This window comes from Narcine bancroftii, chromosome 5, assembly GCF_036971445.1.
Source record: "Narcine bancroftii isolate sNarBan1 chromosome 5, sNarBan1.hap1, whole genome shotgun sequence".
NCBI classification, from domain to species: Eukaryota; Metazoa; Chordata; class Chondrichthyes; order Torpediniformes; family Narcinidae; genus Narcine; species Narcine bancroftii.
In genome coordinates, this window is record NC_091473.1 from 165,058,205 (window position 1) to 165,077,658 (window position 19,454).

The following is a 19,454-nucleotide window of genomic DNA, read 5'->3' on the forward strand; positions in this document are numbered from 1 at the left end:
TACCCACTCCACCAATATGTTTGAGACATTGGATGACCTTGAAAGGATCGCAAGAGAATATCTCAAAATCCCTGAGAAAATACTACACTGGATTGTGCTCAATATTAATTGGACAGAATCTGACCTCCAGTGCGCACTGTGCTGCCACATTGCATGTGCAATCATGAAAGTCGGAATGTGCTCACTGCAGCTACCAGTGGTTCTCTTTAGAATTGTAGTAAACACACTGAAATGCTGGAGGAGCTCAGCCGGTTTTTTCACCATCTATAAGAGACAAAGATATATTGCCGATGTTATGGCCCTGAGCCCTTCTCGGAAAGTTCTGAAAAGCCAGAAGCAGGATATATCAGAAAGTCTCAGAATTCAAACAATGGGGGGAGGAATCCAGACCAACAAAAGCTGTTAATTGGATATGATAAGGGACTAGGTGAGAATTTATCATGTCCCACTGAATTGGTCTCTGTTTACCTTGACTCTCTTTTGTCCCCCCTGGCAAACTGGGAGATCGCTTTGTTGAGCACCTTGGCTCTGTCTGGTGCAGTAGTGTGGATCTCCCAGCGGCCACCAATTACAATTCCCCATCTCATTCCCTTACCAACATGTCTGTCCATGGTCTCATGCACTGCCAGACTGAGACCACCTGTAAATTGGAGGAACAACAGCTCATCTTCTGACTGGGCACTCTTCAAATAGATGGCATTAATATTGACTTCTCTGGCTGCCCCCCCCCATCCCTTTCTTCCCCCTTTATCTCTCCTCTCACACAAGATATGATAAAATCTGATAAATATCCAATCAACACCTTTTGTTCGTCTAGATTTCTCCCCCATTGTTTGAATTTTGAGACTTTCTGATTTTTCCTTGAAGAAGGGCCTTGGCTCAAAACATCGGCAATATATCTTTGTTTCCTATAGATGCTGAAAAGGCCGGCTGAGTTCATCCAGCTTTTTGGTGTATTGACTACAATCACACCATCTGCAGCCAATCGTGTTTCACTCTTTGGAAATGTAGCAAGTTTTCAACACTATTAACTGCAAAGTGACAGTTCACTTTGATTTAATGTTCTTCAATTGCTTAAATAAATCAGGAAAATGTTAGTATCAATATTTTCCAAAGGACACCTCTTTTGGTGTATTAATGTAGACATAGAAACACAGAAAATATGAGCAAGAATATGCCAATTGTCCCTTTTGATCATGTCCCATAATTCAATTCAATCATGGCAATTTTTCTATCTTAACAGCGTATTCCTCTTTCCTCCCCATAATCCTTGCTGCCTTTTGTGTCTAGATATCTATTAACCACTCACATCGGCCTCCACCATCTTCTCTGATGGAGAGTTCCACAAGTTCATCGCCTTCTGAGTGAATACATTTCATAATCAGTCCTCAATATTCTACCCCATTTTTGAGGCAGTACTGCTCATTATAGACAGCCCAGTCAAGGGAGACAATCTGACTGAATCCATTCTATCTAATCTTGTCACTATTATGTATGCTTAAATGAGTTTCCTCTCATTCTTCTAAACTTCAGCGAATACAGGCCTAGTTTACCCAATCTCTCCTCTCATAATAGTCCAACTATCCCTGATATCAATCTGGTGAACCTTTACTGCACTTCCTTCACAGCAAGCATATCTTTAAATAATGAAGTTAAACAATATACAGTACACAGCTATGGTATTATTGAGGCCCTGTTTCACTGTAGTATGACATCCTTGCTCTTGTACTACAAATACCTTGCTTGCATTGAAGGCTGACGTGCAAGTTGCCTTCTTAACACTTGCTTCCCCTGCCTATTTGCTTTCAGTGACAGGTAACATTTAATATTTCCCAATGTGTCATCATTTGAATTTTATAATTTTTGTTGTTTTTACTGAAGTGTAATCCTATAGTTTGACTTTGCTAGGTTGATAACACACCTATACATGCTTCCTTGTGAGTGATGGTAATCTGAGGAATACTGAGGGCCAGGAGATGACAGGTTGTGGGAGCAAGTAGTTCTTTTATGGATGATTCACACCACCTTTGGGGTTGCACATTTTGATCTGCTAGGTCTTCTTAATCTATCTTACTTAGTATTGTCGTGGATAGACATTGTGGCTTGCAGTTCAATTGATCATTAATATAAAAATAGGATTTACTCTCCCCAAGAATTGTTTAGTGATTACTCCAACCAAAACTATAATGGATGGGGTCATCTGCAACAAGTATACTGTAGTGTTAATTCTCTTTTAGTTATTTCTGTACAACCCATTCCAGTAAACCAAGAGATTCTGACATCCATAAGTTGATTTTCAGAATCAGAATTCATTGTCGTGAACTTGTCATAAAATTTGTTTTGCAGCAGTTTCACATTGCAAACATTTATAGAAACCACATTACAAAATAAATTTTAAAAAAACAATACAAGAAAAATGCAAAGTAAGGTAGTGTCTGTGGTTCGTTGTTCATTCAGAAATCTGAGGGCAGAGGGGAAGAAACTGTCCTTGTGCCGCTGAGTGCTCATCTTCAGGCTCCTGTATCTTTTACCTGATGGTAGAAGAGTGAAGCAGGCATTGCCTGGGTGGTGGGGGGTTTTGAGGGATAGAGGCTGCTTTCTTAAGACACTGCTTCTTGAAGATGTCGTCAATGGAGTGAAGACTGGTGCCCATGTTATTGCAGGCCAAGTTAAAACCCTTTGGAGTTTATTCTTGTCCTGAGCATAGAGATCTCCATACCAGACAGTGATGCAAACAGCCAGAATGCTGTCCACAGTATACCTGTAGAAGGTTTTGTGAGTCTTCAGTGACCTACTAAATCTCCTCAAACTCCTCCCTAAGTATAGCCATTGGTGAGCCTTCTTCATGATTGCATCAACATGGAGGCTCCAGGACAGATCTTTAAAAAAATGCCGACACCCAGGAATTTAGTTCTTGAACTTTTCCACTGCTGACCTCTCAATGAGGACTGGCTCATGTTCTCCTGATTTCCTCCTGAAGTCCATAATCATCTCCTTGGTTTTGCTAATGTTTTGGTGATTGTTGTTGTGTCACCACTCAACTTGTTTATCTACCTCCCTCTTATACTCTTCCTCATTGCCATCTATGATTCTGCTGACAACTGTGATGTCGTCAGCAAATTTTCAGATAGCATTTTAATTGTGCCTGACCATACAGTCTTGTGTGTGGAATGAACAAAGCAGTGGGCTAAGTGCACTTCATTGAGGTGCCTGTGTTAATTTTCAGTGAGGAGGAGGCATTGTTTCAAATTTATACTGACTGTGGTCTTCCGATGAAGAAGTCAAGGATCTAGTTGTAGAAGTGATGGTAGGCAAATTGCAGTGGATCCAGTTCTTTACTTAGGTATGTGATAATTCTTACCATGACCAACCTCTCAAAACAGTTCATCACAGTAGAAATTTGTGCTATTGGGCGATAGTCATTAAGGCAGTTCACTACTCTTCTTGGGCACCAGGATGATTGATGCCCTTTTGAAGCAGGTGGGAACCTCCAACTGCAGTAATGATAGATTGAAAATGTCTGTGAACATGACGGTTAGTTGATTGGCACAGATTTTCAGTACTCTGCCAAGTCCACCATGAGGGCCTGATGCCTTGCAAGGGTTCATCCTCTTGAATGATGTGACGTTACCCTCAGATATAGCTATCCCAGGGACCTCAGCCTTGCACTGAAGCTCATAAGCCACTGTTGAGTTCTCTCCAAAAGTTTTGTTTGTAAGTTTGAAAATGCACAAAATTCAGTCGATACGGTCATCCTACTTTTCCAGTATTGCAATAAATGGCACTAAAGTAACACAGACTGATAAGAAAAAAGGAAGCTTGTTCTATTGTTCATTCCAATGAACATGTCTATGTACTGTACATCAGTCTTTTAAGTGCAGTAATATTACGGGAATGCATTCATATACAGGAATGTCAGTAAGTAAAATTGAGTTTTGTGTTTGTTCAGGTGCATAGCTAGTATAGTAGAAAAAAGAAACTTTAATTTATTTAAATGCAAGCATCTGATATTTTAATGATGTACTCTGCTATCAATGGCAAAGCAAATATTTTGATTTCAACAAGGTGACCTCACTTTGCTTTCAGATATATTTGTAATAGTGAATTACAGAATAAATGTCACTTACTAGCTTCTGCATGAAGAATAGAGCTTTTGTAATGGCCAGTCATACAATTTGTGGTTTATCAGACCAGTCATTTCATGCATGATCAGAAATTTAAGATTTCGGAAAGATTCAATAATATCATTTTAACTGCATTCTGAACTAAGCATAAGAATGCAGTTGCAGCTCCACCTTGGGGCAAGTTAAGACTTTAGATGTGTGCAGATGAGCTACATGTCTATTCTAAAGTAACTGCAGATTTTCATAAAAATATTAAATTTGTGATTTAACCATGGACGGTCCACCAGATTCTATTTTGTAGCAAGTTTCATTGATGTATTAAATATTTTTGATTTTCATCCAAACAGGATTGATCAAAAAATGCCTTTAGAGCACTAATTGACTTGAAATATTTAACATTGATACTGATGAGATCATGGATATTATGTTATAGTTAATATTATTGAAGTTTTTGCTAAATTTGAGATGTTCTTTCATGGTTTAACTTTTAATCATGCCTACATTATTCAAGGAAATACAATATATGGTGGCCCTTTTGTTGTTGGGGTCCGAGATATGGAGATAGGTTTTACAAAACTGTCTCTTGTACTGTGGACTTCATTGGCAATGTATTTTCATTTATTTTCTTCTTAATTTCCAGCTATCTGTACTCTCACAATTGTCTCAGACAGGTAATTCCAGGACTGTATTCTGGCCCATTGACAATGAAAAATGCTCGTGAATTTATTGTGTGATTTGGAGCTGGACTTTGAAGTGATTGCTTTCCAATTTGTGCTGCTCTCGTCCTATCTGGTGGAAATTATAAATTTGGGAAAGTATCGTGATAAATCCATCTGCGATTTGCTGCACTGGTAGCAGATGCTGCATCCACAATGCACCAGACATTACATGAAATTGCCTTTAGATTCACCATTAAGTTGCCCCTTACAGGCAGAGAAAGAGAAGCAAAAGGGAATCCCTTCAGAGTCACTGAGTGTCCATGACTTTGCCTCCAGTGACCCCCGACAAGACCTCACTTCAGTTCAGTTCAAACCTGACAAGTAACAGTTTATTGTTGGGAAATTTTTGATGAGTTAAGGTAAGGTGAGTGTTTCCCCATCTCTCGCAATCACAATGTTTATATTGGATTATTAGTTTACAAATAAATATGTTAAACAAGTGCTTCCCTGAGTGGTGTTTGATTATGATTTAGCAGGACAATGGACAAAGCTCTTGATTCTCGTTTTCTGAGGAGAATGATTTTGAGTATCATGTCCTCAGCTAAGATTCTTTTCAAAAGAAAACAAGGTGAGCTTTGGGATGGATAGTTGTACGTTTATACCTTTGTTCACTTATTTTTATATTTTAATTGGTAACATTTTTATTTGCTGCAAATAAACTAGTGCAGAATGTTATTGCTTTAAATACTTGTGAAGCAACTCCAGTAAGTAATTTTATTTTGAAGATAATGAGTTCCCACTTCTAGTCGCCAGAGAGGTTGTGCAATTAGAAATTGAATAAACTAATTTCTTTCTTACTCAAAGGCTAGAATTTTATATTCTTTTATATTTCATGTCCTTCAGGAGGACTTGGCTCCAGACTTTCCTTGCTTGATTAAAAGAAGTATCTGTTTAAATTAATCTTTTCATGTCATTACCTTCCAAATGCTCCTTTTTTTTTTTACAGCCTGTCAATCAAGGCCATCACTACCAGAATGAAATGCTTTTGACTCTGTCTCAGAACAAAATGAATCCACTTCTTCTTTCAAATCCACGGTAAGCCCAGATAATGACTGTACTTTTCAAGTTTTCATTAGTATAATCAAAGCTTCATCTTAATGTGCTGCTATATTCATACTGATGTGTCAATTATTCCTGCACTGCTACCAAAATGTATTTCTGATTCTGTTAGTATTCTACATTCATTTCACAATTGGGAAATTTGTTGCTGAGAAAAATGACTAATGTTAGGTTTGTTCAATGCATTTCTGATGTCATGATGTTGCAATTTCAGCCATGTAATGAAATCTTTCTCAGTTGCTAAATTGCTCTCTTCAAATTCCTCTTTTTTTATTAATTATTTGTTCACATTGTAAAGCAAACTGCGGCAGATGTTTGAAATCTAAAATAATAAACAGCCCATGCTGAAGTATTCAGTAAATTGGACAACATCTGTGGAGAGAGATTCAGAGTTAAAGTGTCAATTTGGTGGTGGAACTGATGTGTTTTTTTTTCCCACATCTGCCCTCACTTTTGAGGAATTTTACCATTGAGGAATTTCATTTCGTTTCACTGTCAACTTCATGGGTGACGAGCACAACGCCTTTACAGCGCCAGCGATTGGGACTGGACTGGGGTTTGAATCCAACGCTGTCTGTAAGGAGTTTGTACATTCTCCCCATGTCTGCGTGTTTTCTCCAGGGCCTTGGATTTACTTCCACTCTTTAAAACACGTACTGAGGTGTAGGTTAATGAGGTGCAAATTGGGCGGCACGGACTTATAGAGCCGAATTGTCCTGTCACAGTGCTGTATGTCTAAATTTAAAATAACATTTAAGATTGGATACATGTTTTGCATTCATCAAGTTTTCTTTCTATAACTTGTCTGCAAAATGCACGAAAAATATCGTCTTATCTTTGGTGTGTGGCTTCGACACTGCATTATGCTCAAAGGGCTGAATGACCTACTCCTGCTCTTAATCCATATGTGATGTGGTCACATCATCAGTTAAAGGCGGGCTTTATCACACCATGATCCACCAAGTGCAAGTTGTTATTGCTCAGCCAACTTGCACACTATCTGAAGAGTGATTCTCAATCTGCAGTTGACATCAACACTATTGTTAATATCACAAAAAAATGACAGTTTTATTAAAAATTGAAAGTTGCTAATTTTTCAAAATTATTCTGAGGAATAAAGCATCTTTAAATTTTGGCATGCATGAGGAGCTGGTATTTATAGATCAGATTAATAATAATCATAATGTTGGTTTGCATGTGGAAAAAAATGCCTATCTTTTTGCAGATGTTTCTTTCGTATTCTCTTCTTGACATTATCTTGAGAAATCTCTGTAAGTGCACATTCAGTACATCTAAATAGTGAAGAACTGGCAAGGTATAATATGCTTGGAACCTTGATCTCTGTTTCTAGAATCATTCTGTGTTGACTAACCTCATTACATGCTTGTGGTGATGCTTTTGTAAAGTTTATGGTAATTACTGCAGCTCCAAGTTTTCCACCTGCTGTTATATCCAGCTGTAGCGATGGTTAAAATGCCAGTTAAGCTAAATATTAGAATCGATTTTGATTAAAACTACCTGCAAATTTTGCATTTTGAGGCTATTTAATAAGCACAGGATGAATCAGTGTATTTATTTTACACTCTCATAATGTATACATACAGTTTATGTCAGGTAACTACTGAATTATGCACATTTAAGATACCGCTCACAATGCATTTAAGACCATCTATATGATTTGAGGAAATATTGCAGTCAGCTAATTATGCATATTAATTGATTTGATGATCTAGAAAATGGCTGTCACTCAGAGCCAGACCTGCTTCTGCCTTCGCTGTTTAACTTGCTAGTGAGAACGCCAGCATTGAGAGCCTGGCTGTGAGAGTGGACATTTGGCGTGTGTGATCGGGGTATCCATCGTTGAGTGTGGAGAGTTTGCTGTGTGATCAGGGGCTGCAGCTGTGAGCTTGGACAGTTGTGCTTCCAGGAGAGTGCTCAGAGTTTGTGACTTGAGCCTGGATATATGTGTGTATTCGAGTCTGTGCTCAGGGTTTTCATCTGTGAATGAGGACAGATGTCCATTTGAGTCTGTGCTCAGGGTTTATGTCTTGCAGTGAGGACAGGTGTTTATTTAGATTTGTGGTCAGTGTTTGCATCTGGGAAAATGGATGGGTTGGAAGCATGGACTGGTGGGCAGCTGGAACTGGGTACAAGAGTTCCCAAGGATGAAACTCAGTGTTAAGAGCTAGCAGATGGAGATATCAGAGAGAGGATGGGAGGAAGTTCGAAAGCAAGATGAGGGTGAATTATATAACAAAGAGATACAGGGATAGTAAATATTGAGTATAAACTGGAGAGTGGATGAATTGGGATAGATTGAGGAGAAAGCATGATATGTTGCGCTTGAAACCACCCTCGGTATCTGTTTGCTTATACATGCTAACAAGCTCCTTCACAGGCACCCAACTTTCATGAGTATTAATTATTCGTCTTACAAAATCTTGATCGCTTTTGCCACTTGATCAAGTTCTGCCTTCTCTGGTTTGTAACAGCCGCGTCATGTTAGCAGAAATCACACGCATGCAACTGCCACTCCTCAATACGATGTTTGGGATCTAGATTATCAAGATCGTCTTAAAACACGAAAATCTGAAGGCACTTTGGTTGAAGTAAAAATACAAATCTGGAGAAACTCAGCAGGTCAAGTAGTGTCCTTTATATAGCAGAGGTAAAAATACATAACTGACAATTTGAGCCTGATCCCTTCATCAAGGTATTGAAAAATGTCAGCAGGCATCTGAACAAAAGAGTGGGGAGGGGGAAGGGTGATCACAAAGGCAGGAGGTGATAGGTGGAGAAGGGAGGGAGAAGACAGCAGTGATCAAAAGGACAAGGAATGGCTAAGGGAAAGGGAAGGAATGGAGGAGAACTGGAAAGGGGAAGGAAGGGAGGAGTGGGAAGAGGAGAGCAGGTTAGCAGAAACTGGAAAAGTTAATGTTAATGCCACATGGCTGGAGAAAGCCCAGATGGAAAATCAAGTGTTCTTCCTCCAATTTGCGAGAGGTCTTGGTAGGACAGTACATAAAGCCATAGATAGACATGTGAGCATGGGAGTGTCATACTGAACTGAATTGATTGGCTCCTGGTAGGCCTCTGTCACTGGTGCAGATGAAGCGAAGGGGCTCAGCGAAGCGATTTCCCAATCTGCCCCCAGTCTGTCCAATGTCGGGAAGGCCTCAAAGAGAGCACTAGATACAGTAAGGCATATAAAGGATGCAGAGGAGATTTACAAGGATGTGGCCTAGATTAGAGAGCATGCTTTATGATAAAAGGTTGAGTGAACTTGGCCTTTTCTCCTTGGACCGACAGAGGATAAGAGGTGACCTGATAGAGGTGTTTAAGATGATGAGAGGCATTGATCATGTGGATAGTCAGAGGCTTTTTCCCAGGGCTGAAATGGTTGCCACATGAGGACACGGTTTAAGGTGCTGGAGAGTAGGTTCAGAGGATATGCCAGGTGTAAGTTTTTTTACGCAGAGAGTGGTGGCTGCCGACAATGGTGACGGAGGAGGATACGATGGGATATTTTAACAGAGTTTTGGAGCTGAGAAAAATAGAGGTCTATGAGTAAGCCGAGTAATTTCTAAGATAAGGACATGTTCAGCACGACATTGTGGGCCAAAGGGCCTATATTGTGCTGTAGATTTTTCTATGTTTCTATTCATCAAGTAATGTGGTGATTTAACTATGTGACATTATTTATAATGACAGGTATTTAACAATCCAAATACACCATTGGATTCAGCATTAGAAAATAACAACAGTTCTGAACTAAACTGAGAACATTCCTCGCATAAGTAGCAACAATTTCAGGATTCCCATGCAAATGAGAACTGTATTTTCACTCATATAATGCGCGCACACACGCATGCACGCACGCGCATAAAATCATAAATTGAGTAAAAATATTTTTGTTTAGCGCGCACAAGCAGATACCGCATGGGTGTAGTATTCTACATTCCGACACAAGCACAATTTGCATTTACTTAGGGCATGAGACAAAACGCATTGCATAGTCCCATTAACTACCACAGTTAATCTCCCGTGATTTACACCCATTCAGCTATCCCCAGAGGTGACAATTGTCCATTATATAGATGGTATCCTCCTGCAACACATAAATAAGCTTTGGAGAGGAATCAATTGAATAGATCGAAAACAGGCTTCAGAGTTAATTCTGTCATGATTTAAAAAGCCTTTCTTTTTAAAATGAACCTTATCTTGTTAATTTCCTCTCTCAGGGGACAGGTCTGGACAATTAACAATGATAAGGTGCAGTGCTTTAGCCAGAATATCCTGTTTCTTGGAATACCTTCGCACTCAGGCCAAAAAGATATTCTCAAGATTAAAATTGTGAATTTTCCTATTTCCTATGTACCCAATTCCAATGCTCACTTTAAATTGTGCATGTTCTTTCATTGCCGCTATTACTTCTCACACTTGCTATAAATTGTGTGTTCTTTCATTGCCGCTATTGTGTTCCCCTGCTCGCTATAAATTGTGCTCGATGTTTCAACATGTAAAAATATTCTTGCATACCATGAATATAACATGCAGTGGGTTACCTGGTTTGTGAAAAACGCATCTTTTGAGGGGGAGGATGTGGCCTGTCCTCAGGCCTGTGCAAAGGAGCTTTTAGGTGGAGTGCAGTGTGCGCAGTACTGGCCCCACCCTTTACACCCATGGTTCGTGTGCCGTGGCCAAGCAAGCTGCAACGTGGCAACGAGGTCCTTGGGTCGTAGGTTTTATATCGGAGTGACCTTCTCCTATGCAGGTTGCTTAACCGGGCTGAAGAGGCCTGCCTCCCCTTTTAGGTCGAACCATTTCTGGAGATCTACGACCGCTGTCCCCAGTTATAGAGTGGTACACCCTGGAATCGGCCTGCGTGCGTTTACTCCTGCCGCGGCCGAGTAAAGGGGATGCAGCATTGGTTGAGGATCAGAAAGAAAAGTTCTAGTAGAAATTTTTTTTTAAGACTGGAGAGAACTCTGCAATGAAGTTCACAGTTGTTAGTGTGTAAACTATTGGTTTTTTGAGGTGTGTATTAAACTCTGAGATACACTAAACAGTTCTCATTGACCGCTCCCGGCCCGGGACTCGGCTGCCAATGGTCGGACTGTGCAGGCTGCCGGGGTTTGCCTAGCAACGGCGGCCTGTGTTCGGTGCTCGGGCAAAAGAGTCTGGAAAAACAACCACCTGAAGAAACACACAAAGATCAGCATGTACAGAGCCGTTGTCATACCCACGCTCCTGTTCGGCTTAGAATCATGGGTCCTCTACCGGCATCACCTACGGCTCCTAGAACGCTTCCATCAGCGCTGTCTCCGCTTCATCCTCAACATTCATTGGAATGACTTCATCACCGACATCGAAGTACTCGAGCTGGCAGAGTCCGCAAGCATCGAATCCATGCTGCTGAAGACCCAACTGCACTGGGTGGGTCATGTCTCCAGAATGGAGGACCATCACCTTCCCAAGATCGTGTTCTATGGCGAGCTCTCCACTGGCCACCGAGACAGATGTGCACCAAAGAAGAGGTACAAGGACTGCTTAAAGAAATCTCTTGGTGCCTGCCACATTGACCACCGCCAGTGGGCTGAGCTCGCCTCCAACCGTGCATCTTGGCGCCTCACAGTTCGGCGGGCAGCAACCTCCTTTGAAGAAGACCGCAGAGCCCACCTCACTGACAAAAGACAAAGGAGGAAAAACCCAACACCCAACCCCAACCAACCAATTTTCCCTTGCAACCGCTGCAACTGTGCCTGCCTGTCCCACATTCGACTTGTCAGTCACCAACAAGCCTGCAGCAGACGTGGACATTACCCCTCCATAAATCTTCGTCCGCGAAGCCAAGCCAAAGAAGAAACGCATATAACGTGTGTTTTATACTTAAAAGTATGGTAAGTCAGAAACAGTGCTCACTGGTCCTTTGGTACAAGAAACAGCAAGAGCATTTATTTACTGGAGAAATGCTACATTAATTTACATTTATTTCAATTAATGAATGAGGGGTGAGAAGAAATAATCATAATAAAAAGTATAGAGAAATAATTGAAATTCATGGAAAATCTGAAAGCTGAGACTGAACAAGGTTTTTGGATTTTCCGTGAATTTCCAACACAAATATTCTTGATCTGTTTTTTTAATTTATGGTTTTATTTTCATGGTGGATTAACACCATGTATTTATAATAATTTATTGGATTTAAATCTAGTTCCCATGGCTGGGTTCAAGAGTGATTGGAAATGAAATTTGAACTTGACAAGTTCAGATAAAGACTGGTCTCTACTCTCAGCTTGATTAATGATTAATGACAAATTATCTCGTTTTTATGCAGATATTAATCTGTTATGTGAATACTGTAACTTTTTTGAAGCTTCGATCCATCTGTTTTGGGAGTGCCCAAATTTTATCAACTTTATCAATGATTCTTAAGATTAATTTGGAACATGCCTGTTAATTGCTTTGTTTGATTTTCCTCGTGATTCAGATAAACTTGTATCGGCATTTCAAGAAAAAAGTTTTAGCTTTTAGCACATTAATAACCAGGCGAGCAATTTTACTGAAATGGAAAGATGATTCATCCCATACTCATATACAGTGGTTATATGACAACATGTCCAATTTAAGTTTAGAGAAAAATAGATATAATATTAAAGATAGAAAGTTGCAATTTATGAAGTTGTGGGGAAAATTCTTCAAACTATTTTTATAATTGGAAGAATTAACAATTATTGCATGTTCCTGTGGTTCATCATCTGTTCTCCAAGGGTTATCAGTGGTTCTACATTATAGATTTTTAAAATTAATTCATAATTAACCTTGATTAGGAGAGGATAGATTAGATTTATTTTTAGGTTTTTTTTCCCATTATTTTATACATTATTTCAACAAATGGGTTTAACATGCTTGCACAGATAATTTCAATTAAATGTTTTTGAAGTATCAGCAATTATTGATGTAATTTTATCTACTTTTTTTCATTGGCTTTTTTGTGAATTATTATGTAATTGTCAATACTGTATTTATGCTTATATGTTAAACTCAATGAAATATTTTGAAAAGAAAAGAGAAATGATTGAGTCTGAAAATCAATAAATTTCCAGGACCTGATGTCATTGTATCTTCAGATTTTGAAAGAGTTAACAGAGAAATAGTAGATGCATTGTTTGTCAAATTATAACATTTCTGAGGATTCTGGAAAGATTGCAAATATAATTCCACTATTTAGTAAAGGAAAGAGAGATAAAATAACAAATGGTAAAAAAGAGAAACTGGTTGACCAAAAATGAAGGGAAAATGCTGTAATCTAATATCAAAGAAATGTAACAGGCCACATAAAAAAAAATAGATGGAGCAAATTCAAAATGGAATTATGTTTGACAAATCTGTTATTTTTGAAGTTATAACATCCAGAATTGATGAGGGAAACCAATAGATGCGGTAGGTTTGGACTCTAAAATTGTTCTTCAAGGAGAGGTTGTTGAGGTAAATTTTCTTTATAAGCAGAAAACCATCAGAATGAACAGCTCCTTTTGGGTAGGGAGAATGTAATTTAAAAGCTGTAGCTAGGATTAGTGTTGGGGTCCCAGCTGTTTACAATTTGTGTCAATGATATGAATAGGGAACCAGGTATAATATAAACCACATTTGTGGATGACACAAATCTGCTGAAAGTGTGAGTTGTGAAGATGATACAGAGAGGCTTCAGGGAATGTAAATGAACTAATTAAAAGGTAAAAGGCAAGAAAATCATGTGGAACTAATCTAAAACTGACTTATTTTTTAAAAGATGTGAGATTGAAGTGTTGGTGTTTATCGGATTTTTGTACGTCAATCGCTGAACACTAACATGCAAACAAAACAAGCAATTAAGAAGATAAATGCTAACTGTAGTATGCTAGTTTTTAAGACAAATAAACTCAGGTACAAGATTGAAGAAATCTTACTGAAAATATCTGTTGAAGCGGCACCTGAAATATCATGTACAGTCTGATCTTCCTCTCTAAGGAAGAATGTATTTGTGAAGTAGGAAGTGATCTGTAGCTTTAACAGATTGATTCCAAGTAGGGAACTTTTCTTCTTTGAGATGAAGCGTACTGGTCTGTACTAAATGCAAGGCAGTTTCATTGAAATATGCAAAATTCTCATTGTTGTGATGGAGTAGGTCAAGGAATGATATTTCCTGAGGTTGTGATGTCCAGAACTGGGGTCGCACACTTGGGGTCAGACCAAGATAGGAAAACTTCTTTTTTTTTGTAATTCTTTTAAATTCTCCACTCGAGAGGGCTGAGGAACATTAGTTGATGTGTATGTTCAAAGCAAGCATTGTTAGATTATCAGGATGTTAAAAAGAAAATGGAGACAGTTTTGGAAGGTTGTGTTCTGGTTTAAACAAAATGACCTTTTTTTAAAAAACTTTATTCGTTCAAAAAACAAATAATATATGACTTATACAGCAATTAAACATGAACATGAACTTTTTATATATATATATATAAAAAAAAGAAAAGAACTCCCCCCTTCAGCCAACTCTCCTAAGGAGAGCCATTAAAAAAAAAAGAATATTAAAAAAAAGTTAAATATACATATTAAAAATCTAATCAATATAAATTGAAATGTAGATATTCAATTTATTAATAAAAAAATTATAATTATCATGTGAAACATACATAATTTTCCCCATTATTAAACAATATTTCATCTCATTATGCCATCTATTAATATCAATCATGTTTGTATCTTTCAACATACTAGCAATACATTTTTTCGCTACGGATAAAGCTAAATATACAAAAGCAAGCTGAAACTTATCTAATCCCAAACCTTTCAGAGGTTGCAAACTACCCAATAAAAATACTGTTTGTAGAAAGTATTTGAATATGGATGGGCAGGTGATAGAGAAGGGAAATGCTCTGGAAGAAGATGAAGGGCAATTGGCAGGAAAAGTAAATAATGTTGTTATTAAAGATGAGGGAAAGGGATTAAAAACTGGGAAATCTCTGAAATTCATATATTTTAATGCCAGGAGTATTGTAAAAAAGGTGGATGAGCTGAAGGTGTGGATTGATACTTGGAAGTATGATGTGGTAGCGATTAGTGAGACATGGTTGCAGGAGGGATGTGATTGGCAACTGAATATCCCTGGGTTTCGTTGTTTTAGGTGTGATAGAGTCGGAGGGGCAAGAGGAGGTGGGGTTGCATTGCTTGTCAGGGAAAATATTACAGCGGTGCCTAGGAAGGATAGATTAGAGGGCACATCCACGGAGGCTATTTGGGTGGAACTGAGGAGTAGGAAAGGAGAGGTTACACTTGTAGGGGTGTATTATAGACCACCCGGAGGGTACCGAGACCTAGAGGAGCAAATCTGTAGGGAGATAGTAGATATTTGTGATAAGCACAGGGTTGTAATTATGGGAAATTTTAATTTTCCACATATAGATTGGGAAACACATTCTGTGAAAGGACTGGATGGGTTAGAGTTTGTGAAATGTGTGCAAGATAGTTTTTTACAACAATATGTAGAGGTGCCGACCAGAGAAGGAGCAGTGTTAGATCTACTGTTGGCAAATGGGATGGGTCAAGTGAAGGAGGTTAGTGTTAGCGAGCACTTCGGGTCCAGTGATCATAATGCCATCAGCTTCAATGTCATTATGGAAAGAGAGAAATCAGGGCCAAGGATTGAGGTTTTTGATTGGGGAAAAGCTAGATTTGAGGAGATGCGAAAGGACTTGCAGGGTGTGCATTGGGACAATTTGTTTTATGGGCAGGATGTAGTAGAGAGATAGAAGACTTTTAAAGATCAGATTTTGAGAGTGCAAAAGCTTTATGTTCCTGTTAGGTTAAAAGGAGGGGCAAAAGGTTTGAGAGAGCCGTGATTTTCAAGGAATATTGGAAACTTGGTTTGAAGAAAAAGGGAGGCGTACATTAGATATAAGAAGCATGGAGTTAAGGAGATGTTTGAAAGATACATTGAATGTAAGAGGAAACTTAAGAGAGGAATTAGGAAAGCTAAAAGAAGGTACGAGAAAACTATGGCAAGCAGGGTGAAAACTAATCCAAAAGAGTTCTACAAATATGTTAATGGTAAGAGGAAAGCTAGAGACAAAATTGGTCCCTTAGAAAATCAGAGCGGAAAACTGTGTGTGGAGCCTAGAGAAATGGGGGAGATATTGAACAGTTTCTTTTCTTCGGTATTCACTAAGGAGAAGGATATTGGGAGATGTGAGATAAAAAAAGCAAATTGGGTAAATATGGGGAATATAGAGATTACAAAAGGTGTAGTTTTAAGGCTTTTGAAGAATATAAAGGTGGATAAGTCTCCGGGACCAGACGGGATCTTCCCCAGGACATTGAGAGAAGTGGAGGAGGAAATAGCAGAGGCTCTGGCGGTAATTTTCCAAATGCCATTAGATATGGGGATAGTGCCGGAGGATTGGCGCATTGCGCATGTGGTTCCGTTATTTAAAAAAGGTTCAAGGAGGAAGCCTGGCAACTATCGGCCTGTAAGTTTGACGTCTGTGGTAGGTAAATTAATGGAGAAAATTCTTAGAGATAGTACTTATAAACATCTGGATAGACAGGGTCTGATCAGGAGCACTCAACATGGATTTGTGGGAGGAAGGTCATGTTTGACCAATCTGATTGAATTTTTTGAAGAGGTGACTAGGAATGTGGATGAGGGTAGCACAGTGGATGTTGTCTATATGGACTTCAGTAAGGCCTTCGATAAGGTACCATACGGAAGGTTAGTTAGGAAGGTGCAGTCTTTAGGTATAAATTTTAAGATAGTCAAATGGATTGAACATTGGCTGAAAGGGAGAGGCCAGAGAGTGGTAGTGGTAGTCTGTCAGGTTGGAGGCCGGTGACCAGTGGTGTGCCTCAAGGATCTGTATTGGGCCCATTGTTGTTCGTTATATACATTAATGATCTAGATGATGGGGTGGTGAATTGGATTAATAAATATGCAGACGATACTAAGATAGGTGGAATAGTGGATAATGAAGAAGGGGTTTCAAGGATTGCAGAGGGATTTGGGTTGCTTAGAAAAGTGGGCTGAAAAATGGCAGATGGAATTTAATGCTGATAAGTGTGAGGTGCTTCATTTTGGTAAGAAGAATCAGAATAGGACATACGTGGTAAATGGGAGAGCATTGAGGAATACAGAAGAGCAGAAAGATTTAGGAGTGACGGTACATCATTCCCTGAAGGTAGAAACTCACGTGAATAGGGTGGTGAAGAAGGCTTTTAGTATGCTGGCCTTTATCAATTATTGCAAGGAATATAGGAGTTGGGAGGTGATGTTGAGATTGTATAAGACGTTGGTGCGGCCTAATTTGGAGTTCTGTGTGCAGTTCTGGTCGCCTAATTATAGGAAGGATATAAACAGAGTGGAGAGAGTGCAGAGAAGGTTTACCAGAATGTTACCTGGGTTTAAGCATCTAGAGTATAGGGAGAGATTGGACAGATTAGGTATTTATTCTTTGGAGCGTAGAAGGTTGAGAGGGGATTTGATAGAAGTATTTAAGATTATGAAAGGGATAGACAGAGTGGATGTGGATAGACTATTTCAGTTAAGAGGAGGAAAGATTAAAACAAGAGGACATGAGTTAAGAATTTAGGGGGCAGAGGTTTAGAGGTAACATGAGGGGGAACTTCTTTACTCAGAGAGTGGTAGCCGTGTGGAATGATCTTCCGGGAGCAATAGTGGCGGCGGAGTCAATTGTATTATTTAAGAAAAGGTTGGACAGGTATATGGATGAGAAGAAGATGGAGGGTTATGGGCATTGTGCAGGGAGGTGGGACTAGAAAGGGGTGTTTGGTTCGGTGCGGACTAGAAGGGCCTAATGGCCTGTTTCCGTGCTGTAATTGTTATGTTATGTTATCTAAAACTATTTTAATCTTATACAGATATTCTAAAAACGATTGAATTTTCTTCCAAAAAGATTGTATACATGACCAAACAGCATGAAAAAAAGTTCCAACCGTATCACCACATCTAAAACACAAATCTGATTCATTAAAACCATATTTTTTTAATTTTTCAGGTGTCAAAAAAAAATGACCTATAATCTTATTTGAATGGCGGACCAGATGTGAGAGGTTAAATTGCCTACATCTGCTTCCATTTCTTACATTCCTTACTTTGGGGTCATGATTTAGCTGGTTATGTTTTTTTTTCAGCTATATTGTGAGTAAAACTTGTTTTGTCCTCCCTTCATGACAGCATTATGGGCAAGACATTGTGTTCAGGGTCCACTATCTACAGTAACATGACATTGACCGATCTACATAGCAAGCAGAGGCAGCTTGTTCACTGACATAGCTCTGCCAATGTCATCTTGCATGGACAGATTGCTGCTGGCAGCATTCCATCCCAATAAAATTGGATATTTCATTTTTACATTCTTTCAAAAAATGTCTGCTAATTCTAATTCTGTTGAGGCTTTTATGTGTATTAGCAACATTCTCTACAGGGACGCTTCAAGAGGTCAATTTCTGAATGCAGCAGCCTCTCAATCAAAATCTTTTCTTTATTCCAAGTGGTGACAAGTATTGACAGACATAGTGTGGGTCCTTCAGAATCGATTTGCTCCTCAATTTGAATGTCAATAAATCATCCCTGTCAGTATTAATATCACATTTTTTTTTAACAATAGTTTTTTGAAATGTAAGCCCAACAACAAGTCAAGAAATCAAAGAACTATGGCTTAGTTATTCTCTTCCATAGAACTATGATTTTTTTAAGGACCAGACAAGTGAATGATCATGTAAACCTAATCACAGATATGTGCTCATACGTTTTAATACAACAATCGTTTGAGGAGGAAGAGCAAGTTTAGTGGCTGGAACATTTAAAAAGGGAGTCCAGTGAGCCGCTAAATGAGTGATTTGAGGAGGAGGAACTGTATTGTGATTAGCTCTTTGGAGGCACATATTAGATGACATGCATTTGAGATGAGGGGGTGGAGATTTTGGCAACTGTTTTGCGCAAAGCGGTGGATGTCAGGAACATTTAAGAGGCTTATTGAATGTTTGTCACAGACACTCAGGCCAATGGGCCTGTTCCCGTGTTGTACTTTTCTATTTCTACATAGTAATGGGGCAAAATTATAGTGCATGTGGAAGGCCTGGAGGGTCTTGGACAGTCATTTCAAAACAAGACTTAATTTACATTTTCACTCTTATGAAGTCCAAATATACTCCATCATGCAGATTGGTTTTAATAATGCTTGATCCTCCTACCACCACCTTCTTTGCTCAAGGTTCCATGACCTGCAGATCCCATGCATCTGAACAAATCCACTTAATTTCCTCCCATGTACTTCCCCCAGTCTCTTTCTTTCTTTTTAAAATATTTTTAATGATGTTTCTATTATGCAAAATTGGACAGTACAGTTAAATATTGTAATGTACAATTCAGAAGATAAGAATTTTTTTTAAAAAACCTTATAATTCAAAATTCCTACCACTAAGCAAGGTTAAAAGCTAACACCTAGGAATCAAGTGACAACAACCTGGAGATGGACAGCACAGCACCAAAGCTTCAAAA

At 38.9% G+C, this 19,454-nt stretch overlaps 1 protein-coding gene across 5 annotated transcripts in view; it reads left to right on the forward strand.

Annotated features, from left to right (window-relative positions):
• cfap20dc (CFAP20 domain containing) overlaps positions 1-19,454 on the forward strand; it is a 345,044-nt gene that overhangs the window by 253,050 nt on the left and 72,540 nt on the right. For all 5 annotated transcript variants that reach the window (XR_011357997.1, XM_069939547.1, XM_069939544.1 and 2 more), the window contains one exon: positions 5,790-5,878. Coding sequence is in view for 4 of the 5 variants with exons in the window: in XM_069939547.1 (XP_069795648.1) it covers positions 5,790-5,878 (89 nt within the window). In the remaining variant the exon portion in view is untranslated. The remainder of the gene's footprint in view (positions 1-5,789; positions 5,879-19,454) is intronic.